Genomic DNA, 16,808 nt, shown 5'->3' with positions numbered 1-16,808 from the left:
AATGTGGAAGCATTTTCTGTTAGTAAGACAAACCGCTGGCTTGCACAGCAGTGCCTCTTTTGTAACTGTATTTAGTCACTGAGGAGAATGGCACAGACCCAATCCAAGTGTCTTTCATCTGGCCAATTCAAACAGACGTTTGACCCCAGACATTTGCCTAATGTGTTTTTGTTATGTGGACTCCTGGCTTCACAAATGTCACAGTGGTTGGACTAGTGGGGGTTTGGTAAGTGAGTCAGAGAGGAGGACAGAGTTTGCCTGGAGGGGTGGGTTTGAGAGGCAGCAGTTATGTCTATAATGTCTGCATTTTGCACTCTAACCAATTGGGAGTTGGTTGGTGGTGAACATAAGTTCCACTGATGACCTGCCCCCCCCCCCCCCCCCCCCCCGCCTCCTTGCGGGCCAGACCCACTGCAAGCCTGTTGATCAGTGGCCTGGCCTCTAGTGCTTTGCTGACCTGGGCAGCTGGGGAAGAGACGGGGAGTGCCACATTTCTGGCCGCCTGGGTTGCACAAGTCAGAAGTCTGTCCGAGACAGTTGGGGCAACCCTGACAAATGCTGCCATTAAAGGGGTGGTGAAAATTTATTACCAAACATATTGGTATTTTAGGGTGCAGCTAATTTAGATTTAGTAGTGTTGCTGTGAGGCTGTATAGTTAAACCAGAATGCTAGAGAAATTCTAAAGTCTTACTCTTCATTATCACAACAGTTATTAATATCTGCTAAACCTACTGAGGAAGAACCCTCTTTACACTCAGATTTGTTTCTGTGCTTGATTGCAAATTTTAAAATGATGTGACAGCTATAAGCAGATCCCACAATTTGTTATATCAAGTGAAAATGTGCTTTTGTGTGCATTGCCAAAGAATTGCTGCTGAATGACAAAAATGTGCCACTTCAATATGTTTTGATTCCTTTTTCTGATTGTTATTGCATTTGCGGGGAAGGCATCTGAAAGCAGTTATCCACTGTGTAACTTTTTTACATTAAATTATGAAACTTTTTTGGGTTTTGGTAAAAGCTGATGGCGAACGAGGGCCTTCTATTTTAAGTCGATTTCAGACTACTGAGGCTTGGCAAAATTATATCGATAAAAAAGACAAGCGACTGCAGAGGGTGAAATTGTTTTTCCCTGCTTTCATAATGGAGCCATTTATGAGTAACATGAGCACAATAAAGAAACAAATACAAAAATAGCCGTTTCATCATTTTTTAAAATTATATTTCAATGCTATTATGAAGGGTTGTTAGGGTATAAACAGCTTAGATAAAGTGTACCTGTTTCGTGGTTAATAATTTCTCCGTAAAGCCATGCAAGATCAGTTTTCAATGCGAACTTTGTTTCTAATATGGACAGCAACATATAGATCACATTCATGACTAGAATAAGCAGTTTAGAATATATCCGTCTCTAAAATTTTATAGCCTTATATTTCAGTGTTTTTAGCTTTAGAGATTGTGATAAGAGCAAACTATAGATCATACTGTCATAGCATACCATTGGGTTGCACGAGCATTAAAGCTGGAGAACATGTTGATGTTCCTACTCATCAGTTCGTAATTACATAAGTTCCCAGTATTCATAGGTTGGACTATACTCTTCTTTAATCTAGTTTTTGTTCTTGTACAGACATCTATAAAATGTTTCACTGAATTTTGCAAAATATGTCCACCGAAAGATGAAAACAACATCAATTACACAAATAGGTATGGTAAAGCTTTTTCTTGCATGTTCATATATGTTAATGTCAGCTGCAAAATGTGTGTCTATATTTGCAAGGAAAGTTAGGTCATTGTTAAGCCAAATTCCAAGAGAGATAAATCAAAAATCCACATTTCACTTACTTATTAGAACAAATGTTCTATTAAAGATTTCTTTATCTTTCAGCAGGACGTATATTATGTATGTAATGCCCACAGTGATAGCTTACTTCCAGCCCTAGCAATGTCTTATTCTGAGTAATAGGTCTCTGAAGTGTGCTTGTTTGGCTTTTTTGGGGCCATTGGAGACCAATAAAGTATCTGTCTGAGGATTTTCAGGGTTCCTTATAGACTTTCCCCAGGTGTGCTTCACTGGTCATAAACTACACTTGTCTCTTATGGCGTATTCATGGACAAATGTGTCCATGGAGAGTTTTTAACTACATGCCAGTTAGCAAGCACCGGGGCAACTACAAAATATAGTAACTGCTTTTGTAAATTCTTAAATCTGAATAAGATTGAGTTAAGTATAGATATTTCATATATATTTCATATATATATATATATATATATATATATGTATATATATATATATATATATATATATATATATATATATATATATATATATATATATATATATATATATATATAGTGTGTGTGTGTGTGTGTGTTTTTCTTAAATGGCATTTTCTCATAATTCAAAACATGTTTCTTGTGTTTTATTTGGAATCAAGATGACTGCAACACTAAGGTCACTCTGTTCATTTAATTTTGTGACGTCCACTGAGGTTAACCATTTCCTTTGTTCCTTGCTTTCTGGAGAAAAGTGCTAGTGTATTTTCATGTCGAGGTATGCTGTGTTTACTTTTATCGCTGCTCCTCAGCGAGCCAATCCAACCTGATGTTTGTTTATAAGGAATTCAGGCTTCACTAAGAACTTTCATTCACCACTTGAAAGCACTTGAGTTGCTACTAATTTACCTTGAGGGATTTCAAAATTATCTGTCTGCACTGTCAAAATCTTTTTTGTGGTGGCAGCTTATCATCATCAAAGATTCTCTTTGGATTTAATGAAAAGCCTGTTAGATGGGCAAATGTTATATTCTGTTTACTTGAATACTGGATGCAGAAAGACATTTTGAAATGTGTTAACATGTTTTTGGTCATCAAAACGACATTGGTTTGCTTTTTGTTTTTGCTTCGAGTGCTGGAGTTGTCATTGTTGCTAGGAAAGTTGCTTTTAAGTCTACTATTACAGAGTTCAGAAGAAAATCCATGCACTCGAAGAGAGAAGGAGTGGAATGGTATTGAAAGTGATCTTGTATTTCCCTTGGTCATCAGACTACTCTTTCTTTACCAAGGATATGTCGCTCTGTGTTGCTTTGTTTTGAACAGGAAACTTTACACATTGAACAGCTCAGGAATATCCAGCAACTAGCACTTACCAAGCTCCCTGACAAATTGCGATCCGGCAAACTTCACGTCACACTTGGGTCAGGGGCAAAGTTAGGAGTGGGAGGTTTGTATAGTTAAGGGTTTTTTTTTGTATTTTCTCCATAGTTAAAAGGTGAACACTTCACCCGGTAATGTCTGTATAAATATATAAAACTGTTATTTTATCCAAAGTTATCCCAAGTTCAGATTTCTCTTCTTGGGGGATGGTTTTGAATGTAATGCTTTGCTGAGACGTATGTCAAAAAAGGAACTTGATCCTCCAACGTGTGACATTGTGCAAACACTCTAGTAGTTCTACCCAAACAAGTTTGCAGCATATGCATATGAAAATATTGCAACTGTGTCACCGGGGTGTTAGCATTTTGTTTCATCTGGACCACTTGATCCCTTGTCACACCGTTCCTGCTCCCTTCACACTGTTTATATATTCTTTGTCAAGTTAGGTAAACTCACTTTACTGAGATGTTCTCCTTTGTGGAACAACAGAGTAAAAAAAATGCCACAATTACTTGAGTTAGATCTATGTTAACTCTTAATTCTTTATCTGAAAAACTGCATCAGCCAGTTGGAATTGAAGTCTCTCTTTCCATGTGTGCAAGAAGCTGAGTGGATAACCTATTGGCAGTGGAGGACAGTGCAGATCTCTCCTCACTCTAAATTGCAGTTAGGCATCCCTGCAGCCCCTCATGAAGACCATTGAGTCCCATCAAGATAATCCTTAATAAAGAACGGCTTCGCATTTAATCTTAGCTCTCTTCTCAAATTTCTTACTTGATATAGTTTTTGGCAAGTGGTGTTTTAGCGCTGATGTCAGTCGAACAGTATCAGTGCATCTTTTGTTAAGCTTCCATCTGGCAGATGTAGAGGCACTCTTAGTTTTTACAGTTCCACAAACGATTATTTTATTGCTCTAATCTGCAAGTTTTTTTTTACTTTGAATATGTTGAGTCCCCCTAACTGCGATAGTGTATCGTTGCTCTTTTTGATTCTGTGCAAAACTTCCGTTTTAAAACTCATAATATTGACAATTCACTTCGAAGTTCAATCTGCTATTTTCCGTAAGATAATTTTCATTTATTGACCTTAAATTTAATACTCCGTGACATGAACATAGTAGTTTAGCAGTAAAACTGCTAGATTGATTGAAACTTCGATTCACAACATTCAGATGCAGGATGCATGCAAGAGTGTAAGAGGAAAATCTGAGTTTAATCAATGAGACATAAACAACTCTGGATAATTATACTGTACAATTTGAAAATAACTCACTTGCAAAATTACATCTCAATCTAATTTTACACAGCCACTTAAAACGGAGAGTCACTGAATGAATGTAGTATCTTAATTGGCATGTGTACCCGTCTGCTATTAGAACTAGTTACTTGAGAGCCCCCAAGCATCTATTAGTCAATTTAGCTATTAAGAATCTGTTCAATGTGCAATATATTTCGTGATCTGATATTGCAATGTGATCCTGTGGATTTACCTGTGGGCTGAGGGTTTGGAAAGGCAGGCAGCGCTTGCATTTCAGGCACGTCCACATTATTACTGCACTGTGTTTAAATCAGGAGTAGTGCAGCCCGGATCTATTTCTGTCAGCTCCTCGTTGACTACTGCTACACAGAGGCCGGTTGGTGGCGACCTGCTTTCAGTATGGGCCTTGAACACTACAGCTGATCAGGTGCAAACTGATTAACTCATTTTCATTAATATTAAATAAATACTATCATAATCATATAGATTTGAACGTGCTCTTTCGGTGACATGTGTGACATTATTTAATTTCTTATCATCACCAACTGACTGGGAGTTAACAAGATCTTCAAGTAGCACACAAAAAGCCCAGCCACTAACACAGCACGCTATTCTTCTGGCAGTGGGTGTTCTTTTTCTCTCACCACCTCTTTACCATAGTAAATGTATGGTTTCCTCTTTCTTGGTAATCATTTGTCAGTACTACAGTTGGTATTTAACCCACAGCTTTATTTTGTGGAAATTAAACATATTTTAAACGGTTCATTGATATCTCAGCCATTATTTACACAGACTTGATATTCTTGAAAAAAAAAAATGTCATGACACATTGAAGCAAAATCTGTACACGCCTCATCACCAGCCTGAATAAATCACCAGTTCAAGCTCATCAGTAGCAGCGTGGCCTTGTGTTGCTGCTTTGCGCAGTTGAAATAATAACCTGGAGCAGACAGAAGGCAGTCATTACCTTGCACACAGATGCCGTGTGTATGGGTTGACGGAGGACTTCCACTAGAGTGCTGTGGAGATGAACAGAGCCGAGTTTCTTGGCCGCTTTTAAAACCTCTGGCTTCCCATCACCTTAGCTAATGACCTAGCCCCTTGTTTACTCTCTGAAGTCCTTCTGTGACAGAAAGAAATCCAGCAATGACCCAAGGCTCACAGGAGAAAGAAAAAAATGTGGTTTGTGGTGGGAAAAAAAGAGCATAACAAAAACAACAGAGAAAGGGGGGAGAAGAGAAGTGTGAGCCCTGAGGGTTGTGAGCAGAGCAGTGGACAGACAGGGCAGTGGGGAGATCAGCCTTTTCATTGTCTTAGTCTCCACTGATACAATCTGGAGAGGACTCTATTGCTTAAAGCTTTGAGTTAATGACATATGGGAAGCTGGTGTGAGGCACAACTCCCCCGTGCCTCCTCCAGACCCAAAGTCTTCCTGTGAGAGCACCGAGCAACTTTTCTGCTTTTTCAAACGGCAGCAGCCTCCCTCTCCTTCCCTCATTCACTGCCTTTTTTCCTCCCTCCCTCCCTCTCCCTTGCTCTCGCTCACTCTCTCTCTTTTTTTCCCTCTTCCTCAGACACTCACTAGTCACTGCCTGAAGCAGTAATCGGACAACTCTCTTTCTCAATGGGACTGAGTCTCCTGAGATACCGCGTGGGGCTCAATGGGTTCCAACACCTAAAATGAAAAAGAAAAAAGTAGTTTTGTAGTTTACATTTATTGTGCTACAGGTTCTACGGACAGCTGAGACGTGTTTTAGAAAGTTTGCCACCCGCTCTGCTGGACTGAACGATCTTTCTCAAGAAGATTTTTTTTTAAGGAAGATAAAGAAGGGATAAACACACAGTGATTCAACCATAATTCTAGTGAGTATGACTTTAATTTCTGTGCGATAATTATTTGACATTCTGGTTTACTAACTGTCTTGACATGATCAGTATTTCTTGAGTCTTATAGTGTGTGTGAAAGTTTGTCTTATTTCATACATTTCTGTCAGTGTTTAAGCAAGCATATAATACTCAATTAAAGCATTAATGTCAGCAGAAAGAGTGACAATTATGACTGACATTATCTTTTAAAACAGCACCTATGACAACCCTTAATTTTGCAATTTAAGAAATGTAATACTTGAGTGCATCTTACAAAAATAATGGTAAACAAACTCAAAAGTAAGGCTTTAAATTTCACGCGGTAGCTGCAGTTTATTAATGATAAAGATAGATAGCAAAAGTATTTAATTATATTTTACGTTAGTAAATCCAGCTAATATAAAATTAAAAAATTACACAAAATCATACACTAAACTCTGTTTTTATACTACATACAGTCCGGCTGAGTTTTACAAGTTTCCAGTCAAATATGTCTACAAAAATAATAATTTATTGATGTAAATTACCAGTGTAAAACAGATATAATTTTTTTATAGTCATTAAAAAAATCGAAGTTAATTTTTTGACCTTCGAGTAAAAATATATTTGAATTTTTTTTAGAAAGCCCAATGACTTTAGTGGCATTCAAAATAATACAAAGACCGTAAATACATCAAAATTCACATTTGAAATATGGGAGCCTCTTTTTTTTTTCTTCCTTAACACACTACATTTTGTTGAAGTGTGGGAAAGATGCTGGACTGTCGTTGTTCCTTTTTTTTTTGTTACTGGCGGAACAAACAAAATGAGCACAGTCAAAGCAGTTGACATCTAATGCCATCTGCTGAAGCGAGGAATGTTGCAAGACCTGAGAGGCTCACAGCCTCTAAACACGACAACAGACCCCGCTTCTCGGCCGTGCTGCGTCTCTGCTCGCCAGTGTTTCACGTGTAGCGAAGATGACTCACCCACTGTAATCACTAGCCTCTCTAATTGAAGGATGTTCTGGTTTAATGTTCTGCGTATGATCACAGGCTTACATCTCAAGTCGAGGAATTATTGTATGGTGTGTGTGTGTGTGTGTGTGTGTCCGTGTGAAGCGCATTTCATCTTTCTGAAATTTTTTTCTTTTTCATCCTCTAATTCTTGCCATTTTCAAACGCCTGCCCTTTTTTGGAGTTTAGAAAAGGTGTGTGCTGATGAAAGAGAGGAAATAGAGAGGTTAGGATCGCCTAGTGAGCCTCCGCTCTATGTAGACAAACATGACAGTGTGTTTGACTGCCTGCTGCAGCCATTCATTCACACAATAACCGTATTTATCCAATTAACAGATAATGAGCAGGCTGATTTGGGGCTGTTTACACTGTGTATTTGCTTTACACAGAGAGAGATCAGGGTCTCTCTGCCTGGCTGCAGTGCTTCATGCATGTGTAGAAGCAGTGTTTATAAGCAGGAGTGGTCGGCGGTGATGGTGGCATTGTTTGCCCAAGGACTGATGCCTTCCGTATGGATGTGTCTAGCCGGCCAAGCTCTCATCCTCTTCTCTCAGAGAGGAGATTGAAAATGGTGAAAGACACAGACGGCTAATTGATCGGGCCTCACTCAACTGTTAGGGAGGAAGATGGAGGGGTGGAAGAGAGCTCGAGAGAAGGAAGAAGGTAATAGGAAAGCACCTATTAAGTAGCCCATGCTGGGCATTTAGTGGAAAGGGGTTGTTTACTAAATACTGTGGGGTGTTGTTTTGTTAACACACCCCTGTTTAGATCTGGAATATGTGGTTGAAAGAGCAGGAAATGGGTGCTCCGAGCCTTTTCTAAGCTTTCCTGATGATTGCTATTGCAGGTCCTCAACCACTAATACCCACTTTCGTGCCTTTTGTGTGTAAAGGGCAATATGTTTATGCCGAGTCAGAATAAAAAGCAAGGTGCTGAGAAAATGTATTTCATTTCAACTGCATTGCACAGAATTAATTTAATTTATTTATGTTTTTGTTTTTATAAAAAAGATATTGCTAAAACTACTTTGCAACCTTTGGCGTTGTCAATTTGAAGTCTATTTAAAATGTGTATTGTTTCCTATTCTGTGCAAGTACTAATTTTTCTCAGTATAACAAATTGCTTTTTCAGGATTGAGAAAATTAAAACGACGAGTATTAAAGCTTCATAATCATTCCGATTTGTCCCTGGACTTTCTTTCACCTTTTTCTCGTAAAGCCTCTCTCATTCTGCAGCGGTCACGGTGGTAGGCAGGTTGTGATAAAATGTCCACCTTAAATCTTGTTTGATGGCCCCTCAAAGGCAAAGTGGCCTTCTGGAAATAATTTTGAGGGTTGAAGAGCACAGTATTAACAGATTTAATGTAGCCATTGAGCGAATTGCTGGAGCACAATGTCATATTGAACCAAATGAGAGCGACAAATTGCACATCAACAAACAGCACATCTGTTAATAATTGTGCTTTTAATTGTAGACAAGTACAAAATTTAAAATTGCATGTCAAGCACCATGCGCTTTCAATTGTCACTGCACGTCGCACACATTGCTAAAATATAAAGAATACTCCTCCATTATATGTATGCATTAAAAAACCCCAAAGTAATTTATTATATTTTAAGTAATAATAATAATAATCTTTAGATTTGTTTTTTAATAAGATATATGGGCCATGATGAAGTCGTAATAAATAAAACAACAGAAATAGTTTTTCTTGTAAACAAAAAAAGGATATTAAAAATACAACAGTATTGAACTTCACTTGTCACTTCATTTTATCAGAAATGTGCAGTGCTTATGTAAAATTAATAACACTGACAGGGTGAAAAAGCACCAGTGTATTCAATGTTGCATTTGTTGGCAGCCGGCTTTTTTTTTTTGGCCTCGTATGGAGACACAAGTGAAGTGTAGCATTTTGTAAACTGTGCCTAATTCCACTCACATCTGTGTCCAATTGTTGTCCGCATCTACATTCTTTGCGAGTGGATTTATTTTTCCTGGGCCACCATGTGGATTCAGCTGACCAGCTTAAGTGGGGATTAGTTGTTTTAAAGTTAGATTTTGATTAAAGCATTGTTTTGCAAAAGTTGTAACACACAACACATGGCTTATATACTCTGTAAAATACAAAAGACTTTGTGCAGATTATAAGATAAATATGTATTAGAAATGACAAAGGGGCTATTGACTGAAAAATGCCACTTTTTACTTGTCTTGTGCATTTTTTAAATTTGCATTAACATCTTAAAATACTAAACAAATCACAATTTTTATGTTAGTGCGTATATGAAAATAAGCAACCCTTGCTTGTATAATAACAGGTATATGCAGCAAAGAAGAAGAAACAGTGTGTGCTTGGTCAGGCACCCTGCATGCTCAGATGATCTAGCTAAAAGCTTGGCTGTAGCTATATTTATCTTTGGAAATGCAGGTCTTGAAATAAGTAAAGCGTAGTAAAAAAAAAAAAAAGAAGCCTGCTAACGGCTCTGAATGAAGCATGTTGTGGCACTTCTTTTTTTTTCTTTCTTTTGATGACACTTCCAACGCTTCATCTAGTCAGGCTTTGTTCTTGTTAGCTTCAAAGACCTGGCAGTTCAGGTTGAAGTAAAGAAGCACATCAAAGATGCTAAATGCAGACCTTTTTTAAAGAAAAAACTAAATGTTTAGCGGTGATGAAGAAAGGCATGTTTTTGCTTTTAAATCCAAGCCCCCTCCCTTCACCTCTCCCATCTTCCCTGCTCTCCCTCACCCCCTTCACCTGGCTGGTTTCACCTGCTGGCAAAGGCTGACACACCACTATGGTAATGGCTTTATTGGCATGAACTGTTGAAGAGAGAAGCCAGCCACCACACACACCATACCACATCAGCCCACCACAACACTCTCGCTTCACAGCTTCCCCCAACTCTGTGATCTCTCTTAATGTTCTGTGGCAAAATGTGTTTCTCTTTCGTCTCCATTGCTTTTGCCTCTTCTTTCTGTTCTATAAATATAGATTTTACTCATGTTGTAATTTTTTTCATCCTTTTTGTGTATTTCAGTATTAAGAAATTATTGGAGGAAGAAATGCTGTTGTCTGTGCTTTGTGAAAGTAAAAGTGAGGTGTGAGAATGAAATATACCGGTTATTTTTGCTAAGATGGCTGTATCGTAAGCAGTGGGAGAGAAGGCAAATTGTAAAGCTGGAATGGTGTTCATGAAGGCTTTGCCTCGGTGTGAAGAGCAAAGCCTGTTGGGAAAAAAAAGAAAAAAAACCTTAGACCATGGAGCTCAGGTTACCCTGGCTCATGTAAACAGTCAGCCATTAAAAAATCATGGCAGGATTTTTGAAAAAAGACTTTATACATCTTTCGCTCCATCTCTCTCTCTCTTTTTTTTTTTTTTTTTACCTGACCATATGAATACCTTTGACCTTTTTTAGACCCTGTATTCCCATGGTGGGCTGGAGTCAGGTCTAATATAGTGTTATAGCCATGCAAGTATATGGCTCTGCTTGATGTTTGCAGAGAGACAAGCAGAGTGGGAGTGGACAGCAAAATGTAACTGTCAGCTAAAGGAGAGTAATAGAGGCATTCGTAGCGTCATAGGAAACATATGTGGCTCCATATGCTCTCCATGTTCTCCTTTCCAGTCTCTTTCATTGTCTGAGATGCACCACTGATCTGAGGGCCTCTAAAGTGCTCTGTGTGTGTGTGTGTGTGTGTGTGTGTGTGTGTGTGTGTGTGTGTGTGTGTGTGTGTGTGTGTGTGTGTGTGTCTACGCCACTCATCTGGGGGCCTCTGTAGTGCCCTGTGCATGAGCGTGTGTGTGTGTGTGTGTGTGTGTGTGTACACTTGCAGACATACAGAAATGAGTTATGTGTCTTTGTGTGCTAAAAAAAAAAAAGACATAAGCATGAACCTTTGTGTTACCGCAAAGAAAGTGTGTGTGTATTTCTCCCGTTCTTTTTTTCATGGCCATTGTGAGTCGGCTGTGAAGTTGTGCATTTTTCTATTGTGCCCCAGGCACAGGCAGGCCTAGGGAAGACAGCCCTGATGGTCATTAGGACCTGTCAGTATGCCTAGAGGAGGAGTGCTGATAAATTTCAGATAGTGTCAATTGCAGATGAAAGATCTGCTGAAGATGCTAGGGGTGTCACGCTTGACTTGCCACTGCTCAACAAGTCCCATCTTCCTTCCAGCAGCAGCAAGCAGGAAAGTAGGCAGGCTCTCCCACCCTTTACTGGCCCTCAGCCCCCTTCTATCCACAACCCCTCACCCCTTTGCCTACCTACACTCCCTCACCCCCTTCCCCACACCCCATCACCCCCCTCCACCCCACCCCTTCCTGCTTACCTTGGCTAAGCCGCTTTGCATGTTGATTGGGGGAGGGCTAATCCAGTTTGCAGCTGTCGTAGACCAATGATGAATCACCTTTCCGTCATTTGGCCATGCTCCCCTTGCTCAGGGAGGAGGGAGGACCTGGAGGAGGAAACAACAGTGGAGCGGGGCTGCGGCTCAGAGCGAGACAATGTGAGCCTCTGTTCCCCAGCTAGCCCTCTCTTCCCATTCTGCTCCAGAATAACAATAATGTTTTCTCAGACAAGCCTTTTTGTGTCATGGATGGCTCCGGACTGTGACATCGAGCTGCAATAACAAGGAGTGACATTGTTTCTGCTGGGGCAGGTGGAGGCAGAATAAAGAAAGGGAGTGTGGTTTGAGAGGACTCAAAGCCATCTAGGTCCAGGTAAGAGCACAGTTGTGCCAGTGCCAGGAGCATCAGAGACATGTAGCTCTCTGTGTGGCATCAGAGATTGCTTTAGAAATTCTGCTAAAGAACTGTCGGCATTTCTCGGCTTGACTGATTAGAGATGGGAGGCTTTTTAGCCGTCAGTTAATGACAAAAAAGTTTGGCAAAAGGAAAAGAAAACAGGATTAAGCCGTGTGTGCAAGAAATAGGGTCAGTTTATTCTGGATCATCCTTAAGAGTATGCTTAGCGGGTGTGATATTTTTAGGGGAGGAGTAAATTAATATACCTTTGGGAAAAAGGCAATGCAGCTTCCATTACTGGAGCACGCGTGAAGAAGACTGACTTGGACTTTTGTGTTGCTGTTTTTTGTTAATTATAATTACCTTTTTGGTGTGTACTGTCTTGCCTAAATGTATATATATATTTCCCATAAATAATTGATTTGGATTTAAACCCCAAGAAATGACTACATCTGCCAAAATCTACTGGAAAGTATTACAACATAATATCATTGCAATGTTATTTTAAACCCAGTGAATGCATATCATAATTTAATGTTTTTATCTCATAATTCTGTTTCTTGGTGGCATCTGATATCACTCAGACTACTCAGAGTTGCTTGAGCATTTATCTTTGTGGCCTTTTGTAAAGGCCGATGTTTGTCGATAGCAGAGATACCCCAAACCCTGCAATATAATTAAAAATGACAGTACAATGTACAAAACATTTTATCCTAATTTCATTAACTCACTGTTGCAATGGGAGCAGCGGCAGAAACAAATGGGGTGTAGAGTTTGTGGCCATACTTTTTCAAATCACTCGTGCCTTCTTTTAGCTCCATTGTCTGTGCTCAATCAGATCCTTTGAGCGCACAAATGAGAAGAGAGAATAAGGTTTTCAGTGCCGTGGTCTTTTGTATAAACACAGAAACAATTAAGGAGCTTGCCAGAGCAAACACATGCCTCATGAGCTTCTCATCTGCCCATCACTGAGGCATAGACTCTTATAATCAAGCAGAGTGCTGCGTTTTTAACAGGCATGCTGTGCGTTGCTTCCAACCAGCAAACATCTGTTAACAGTCTTCATTATCGCACAAAACGATATATACTTAAGGCCATTTTTGTTTCAAGAAGCATCAGACTAAATTAAGAGTAAACATTTTGCGTTCACATTACGTTAAATTGTGACTGCCAGTGAGAAATCTCAAACTGTGCTGTCAAAATGCTTAACAGTCATTTTATCACTCTGTTCCACACAGTTTTTTTTTTTGTGTGTGTAACATTTTGTCTTGTGTACTTCCTTCATTTTAATCTGATAATTGTTTTTTTTCTGGGCATTTAGCACAGCCTAAAAATTGCTTTATTTAAAGTAGTAAAGTAGAAAAATATCACATGCAAGATAGAAATTAGTAAACTTGCATTAAATTGTGTATTTTTCTACTGTAAGTGCAGTGGAATACACTGTGCTTTTTACTCTCTCATGTTCACCATTTTATACCGTGCACGAGGGTGTACACAGAATTCTGCATGAGAGCTCTGCGCCTTCCCTGAAACCAGACTATCTAATTTGATTTGATGTGTGCCTGCGTGTGTGTGTGTGTGTGTGTGTGTCGTCAGGTCTATGGAAATGCAGGATCTAGCCAGTCCGCACAGCCGAGTAAGTGGAAGCAGTGAATCTCCTAATGGTCCCAACCTTGACAACTCACACATCGGTAACAATTCCATGACACCCAATGGCACTGAAGGTATGTGTGCAGTGCTGTTGTGCGTACATTTACCTTTCTCTCTTTTAATGCTTGCTAAAGTTCCTAAAATAACTGAAAATTGTGACAGTAAACCTAAAAGGATTTTATCACAGTATCGATGCTTTACAGCAATAAAGCCAGCGTGAGTGTTGAACTGATATTTAGAAGTTTTTTAGGATATATTATCAACACTTTTGCTGTAATATAGTATTAACAAGATACTAAAATGGGGCGTGGATTCATTTGACATTTGCTGGTTCTCAGCCTTAACACAGTTCAGTACCTCTGTTGGTCGTTTTCTCGTGACTATTAGCTGTTTATTTAAGCACCCATGTAATTATTCAAAGCCCACAAATGGAAATGATGGCACTTTGCATTTGGTTTCTACTCTACATTGTTATAGTCACTCAGGCGATTCACCTGTGCTTCAAATCTGAGCCTTTGTTTAGTGAAGCAGTCGTCCCCAAATCATAAAACATCAATTTATTAAAAGAACCACATTGTCAGATAAGCTTTAGAAGTATTTTTTAAATTTATTATTTTTGTTTGTTTGTTCATGACACACAGGACCTGTAGTCATGATGTAGACTGTCATGTGTTCCTTTGCCATTCTGTCTTTCCCATAGGTGATAACATCACAATGCTTACCACTGCAGACTGGTTGTTAGGTTCAAACTCACAGTCCGCTGCAGGTTTGTCTACTGTTGGTGCCAATGAAAGGACAATACTTGGTGTTTTGTGTTTTTTGTTTGTTTCAACTCAACTGAAAGCACTCATTGTAATTTTGAACCATCTACTTGACTCATGAAGAAATTTGTATTCTTTAAAATCTCCCCTTAAAATTATATTACTATTTACCAGCTGCAACATTATAAAATCGCCTCAACTATTGTGCCTTTCATTCAGAAACTCTGGTACTTGTTGTTATTATTTGTGGCATTCTGTTTCAAGCATGGTTTGACACAGACTTGACTTGAGTTCATTGTTAGTGATTGGTCGTACTGTGAACTTGCATATAAGCATTATAAGCATTATAATTCTTAATTTTTTAATTTGGTTGTTCCATGCTGATTTCCTGAATACAGTGGTTATTGTGTGCTCTGTGACCTGAATGCTAGTTTATGCATGCATTTACCACTATTTTTCATCAGTGTGCTGTTGAAAAGAACTACCCTTTGTCAGCATATGTTCCTGCACTGAGCAAGCATAGTGGAAACATGTAAAACATGACAGCAAATGGCTTCTTCAACCATGAGGGATTCCACTGAGCATGACTCCTTTGCCCACATTGTCAATCTGTTTTTCCAAAAAAGGAAGAAAACAATCCTTCAGCCCGCCTGAAGTGAAATGGATAGATTTCAAAGAATCCTGAGCTGTCAGATAGCTGTGAAATTGTCTTTGCAAATCTATTGCTGAGCTGTATAATAGCATCAAGGTCAAACAGCGTTCCCCACCCTCTTAAAAAGATTTTATACACCATATATTTCCTTGACATTTCAGTCGTACTTGCGTATCGCTTTTTATCAGCGACTTTAACGCACATCTACTGCACTTATTTTCATTCATCCCACATCTAAGTACTGATATGTCAGGAGGTTATTTTCTTTAAAATAATAATAGAAAGCTTTAGTATTTTACATTTACTAGAATCCACTCTCATATGAAAGTTTAATTCATGGTTCTTTTTTAAGTAGATAAAAACTTTCCTATTGCGGTTTTGATCTTTTCTATTTTGTCACTCTGAAAGATAAATAACAAGAGATCAAAAGAAAATCTAGCTACCAAAAATAATTAGACAATTCAGTAATACATGTACTTAAGACTACTGCAAATGTATTGTGCATTTAAATTAGCTGACCTTATTTTACATGCAATACACTTATTAAATGTTATTTTTTTCCAAAAAAGTATTTTTTGTTTGTGAAAATGTGGAAGCCTAATGTAGTGAGACAAGATTTTCCTTTTTTCCTGACATTGATGTGGTGCTCTTGCTGAGAATGTGTCTTCTTTGTTTGCAGTTAAAACAGAACCAATGAGCAGCACCGAAATCGCCACCTCAGTAGCAGACACCTCTCTAGATAGCTTCTCAGGATCAGGTGAGACGTTTTGGTGTGTGTGTGTGTGAATGTGTGTCCGACTGCCTCTCTCTCATACACACAGCAGATGAGCATAGAGATGACTGACTGATAAGCCGGTACCCGGGAAATGTCTCTCCAGCTAAAACTACATTACAATGTGTGTTTTTGTGTGATAGTGTGTTTAAGAACAAGGGGATCTACCTCAACTGTCAGCATATATATATGCTGTGCTTGCTTGCACCTGTGTGTGTGTCCTGACTCCACTGGTTCCCATGTCAGTGAGGACTGAATTATGACCTGTAATGCACTGAGCTTGTCTGTCCAGTGGAGTGACGCGCTATCCCAGTGGCCCTCGATCTCCACGGGCTGTTACCCAATCGGCCTATCGGCCTAGGCTTTTCACACCTTCCTTTCAGCAAGGAAATATCTCACTCACACACACACACACACTCTAACATAAACACATTGTTAAATAAAACAAAGGCCGCAGAGTATGATAAGCATTGTTGGAACTATCATAGGAATTATAACTATTTAAAATTTGGGGGGTTTATTTTTCCACCATCTGCAGTAAATCTTTGCTGTAAACATTTGTTAATAGCACTACGTGCAGCTGTACATGGTATTAACCTGCTGCTAATTTGCCTTTATTTCCTAAGCCGTTTAACTAAATGCTTGATACTATATGCTCGGAGGACATAAATCACAGCATGACTTTTGTCTCTGACAGTATTAATGAAATTTAGTAATCTTATACCCCATATCCTCCGTGGGGGAAACCCAAAGCGCTCTTCAGAAGAGCAAGTTTTGTCCAGTGGCAGGTGCTACTGATGTGGGAAAAGTGTTCAATATTAATAACGTGTGTGAGGGGTTTGGGCTTACAGTTACATACAGTTAGCGCCCTCCCCCCCCGCAACCAAATCCCTTATTTTACATGTCACGACCGATTAGACAGATGTTTTAAAACTGCGTCTCCGGTACAGTTA

General features: G+C 39.1%; 1 protein-coding gene across 12 annotated transcripts in view; it reads left to right on the top strand.

Moving 5' to 3' along the window:
* Positions 1-16,808, top strand: part of eya1 (EYA transcriptional coactivator and phosphatase 1) — a 63,242-nt gene that overhangs the window by 17,148 nt on the left and 29,286 nt on the right. For 6 of the 12 annotated variants that reach the window (XM_082546101.1, XM_082546103.1, XM_082546099.1 and 3 more), the window contains 3 exons: positions 13,617-13,744; positions 14,371-14,436; positions 15,763-15,840. In XM_082546101.1, coding sequence (XP_082402227.1) covers positions 13,621-13,744; positions 14,371-14,436; positions 15,763-15,840 — 268 coding nt within the window. In that variant the 5' untranslated portion in view covers positions 13,617-13,620. Of the gene's footprint in view, positions 1-6,011; positions 6,278-11,911; positions 11,997-13,616; positions 13,745-14,370; positions 14,437-15,762; positions 15,841-16,808 lie in introns of those variants that run through there. The other 6 variants (XM_082546097.1, XM_082546106.1, XM_082546096.1 and 3 more) reach the window with 4 other exon arrangements.

This window comes from Aulonocara stuartgranti, assembly GCF_965226115.1.
Source record: "Aulonocara stuartgranti genome assembly, chromosome: 9".
NCBI classification, from domain to species: Eukaryota; Metazoa; Chordata; class Actinopteri; order Cichliformes; family Cichlidae; genus Aulonocara; species Aulonocara stuartgranti.
The sequence above is the reverse complement of the archived record's forward strand: the minus strand, read 5'-3'. Positions and strand labels throughout refer to the sequence as shown.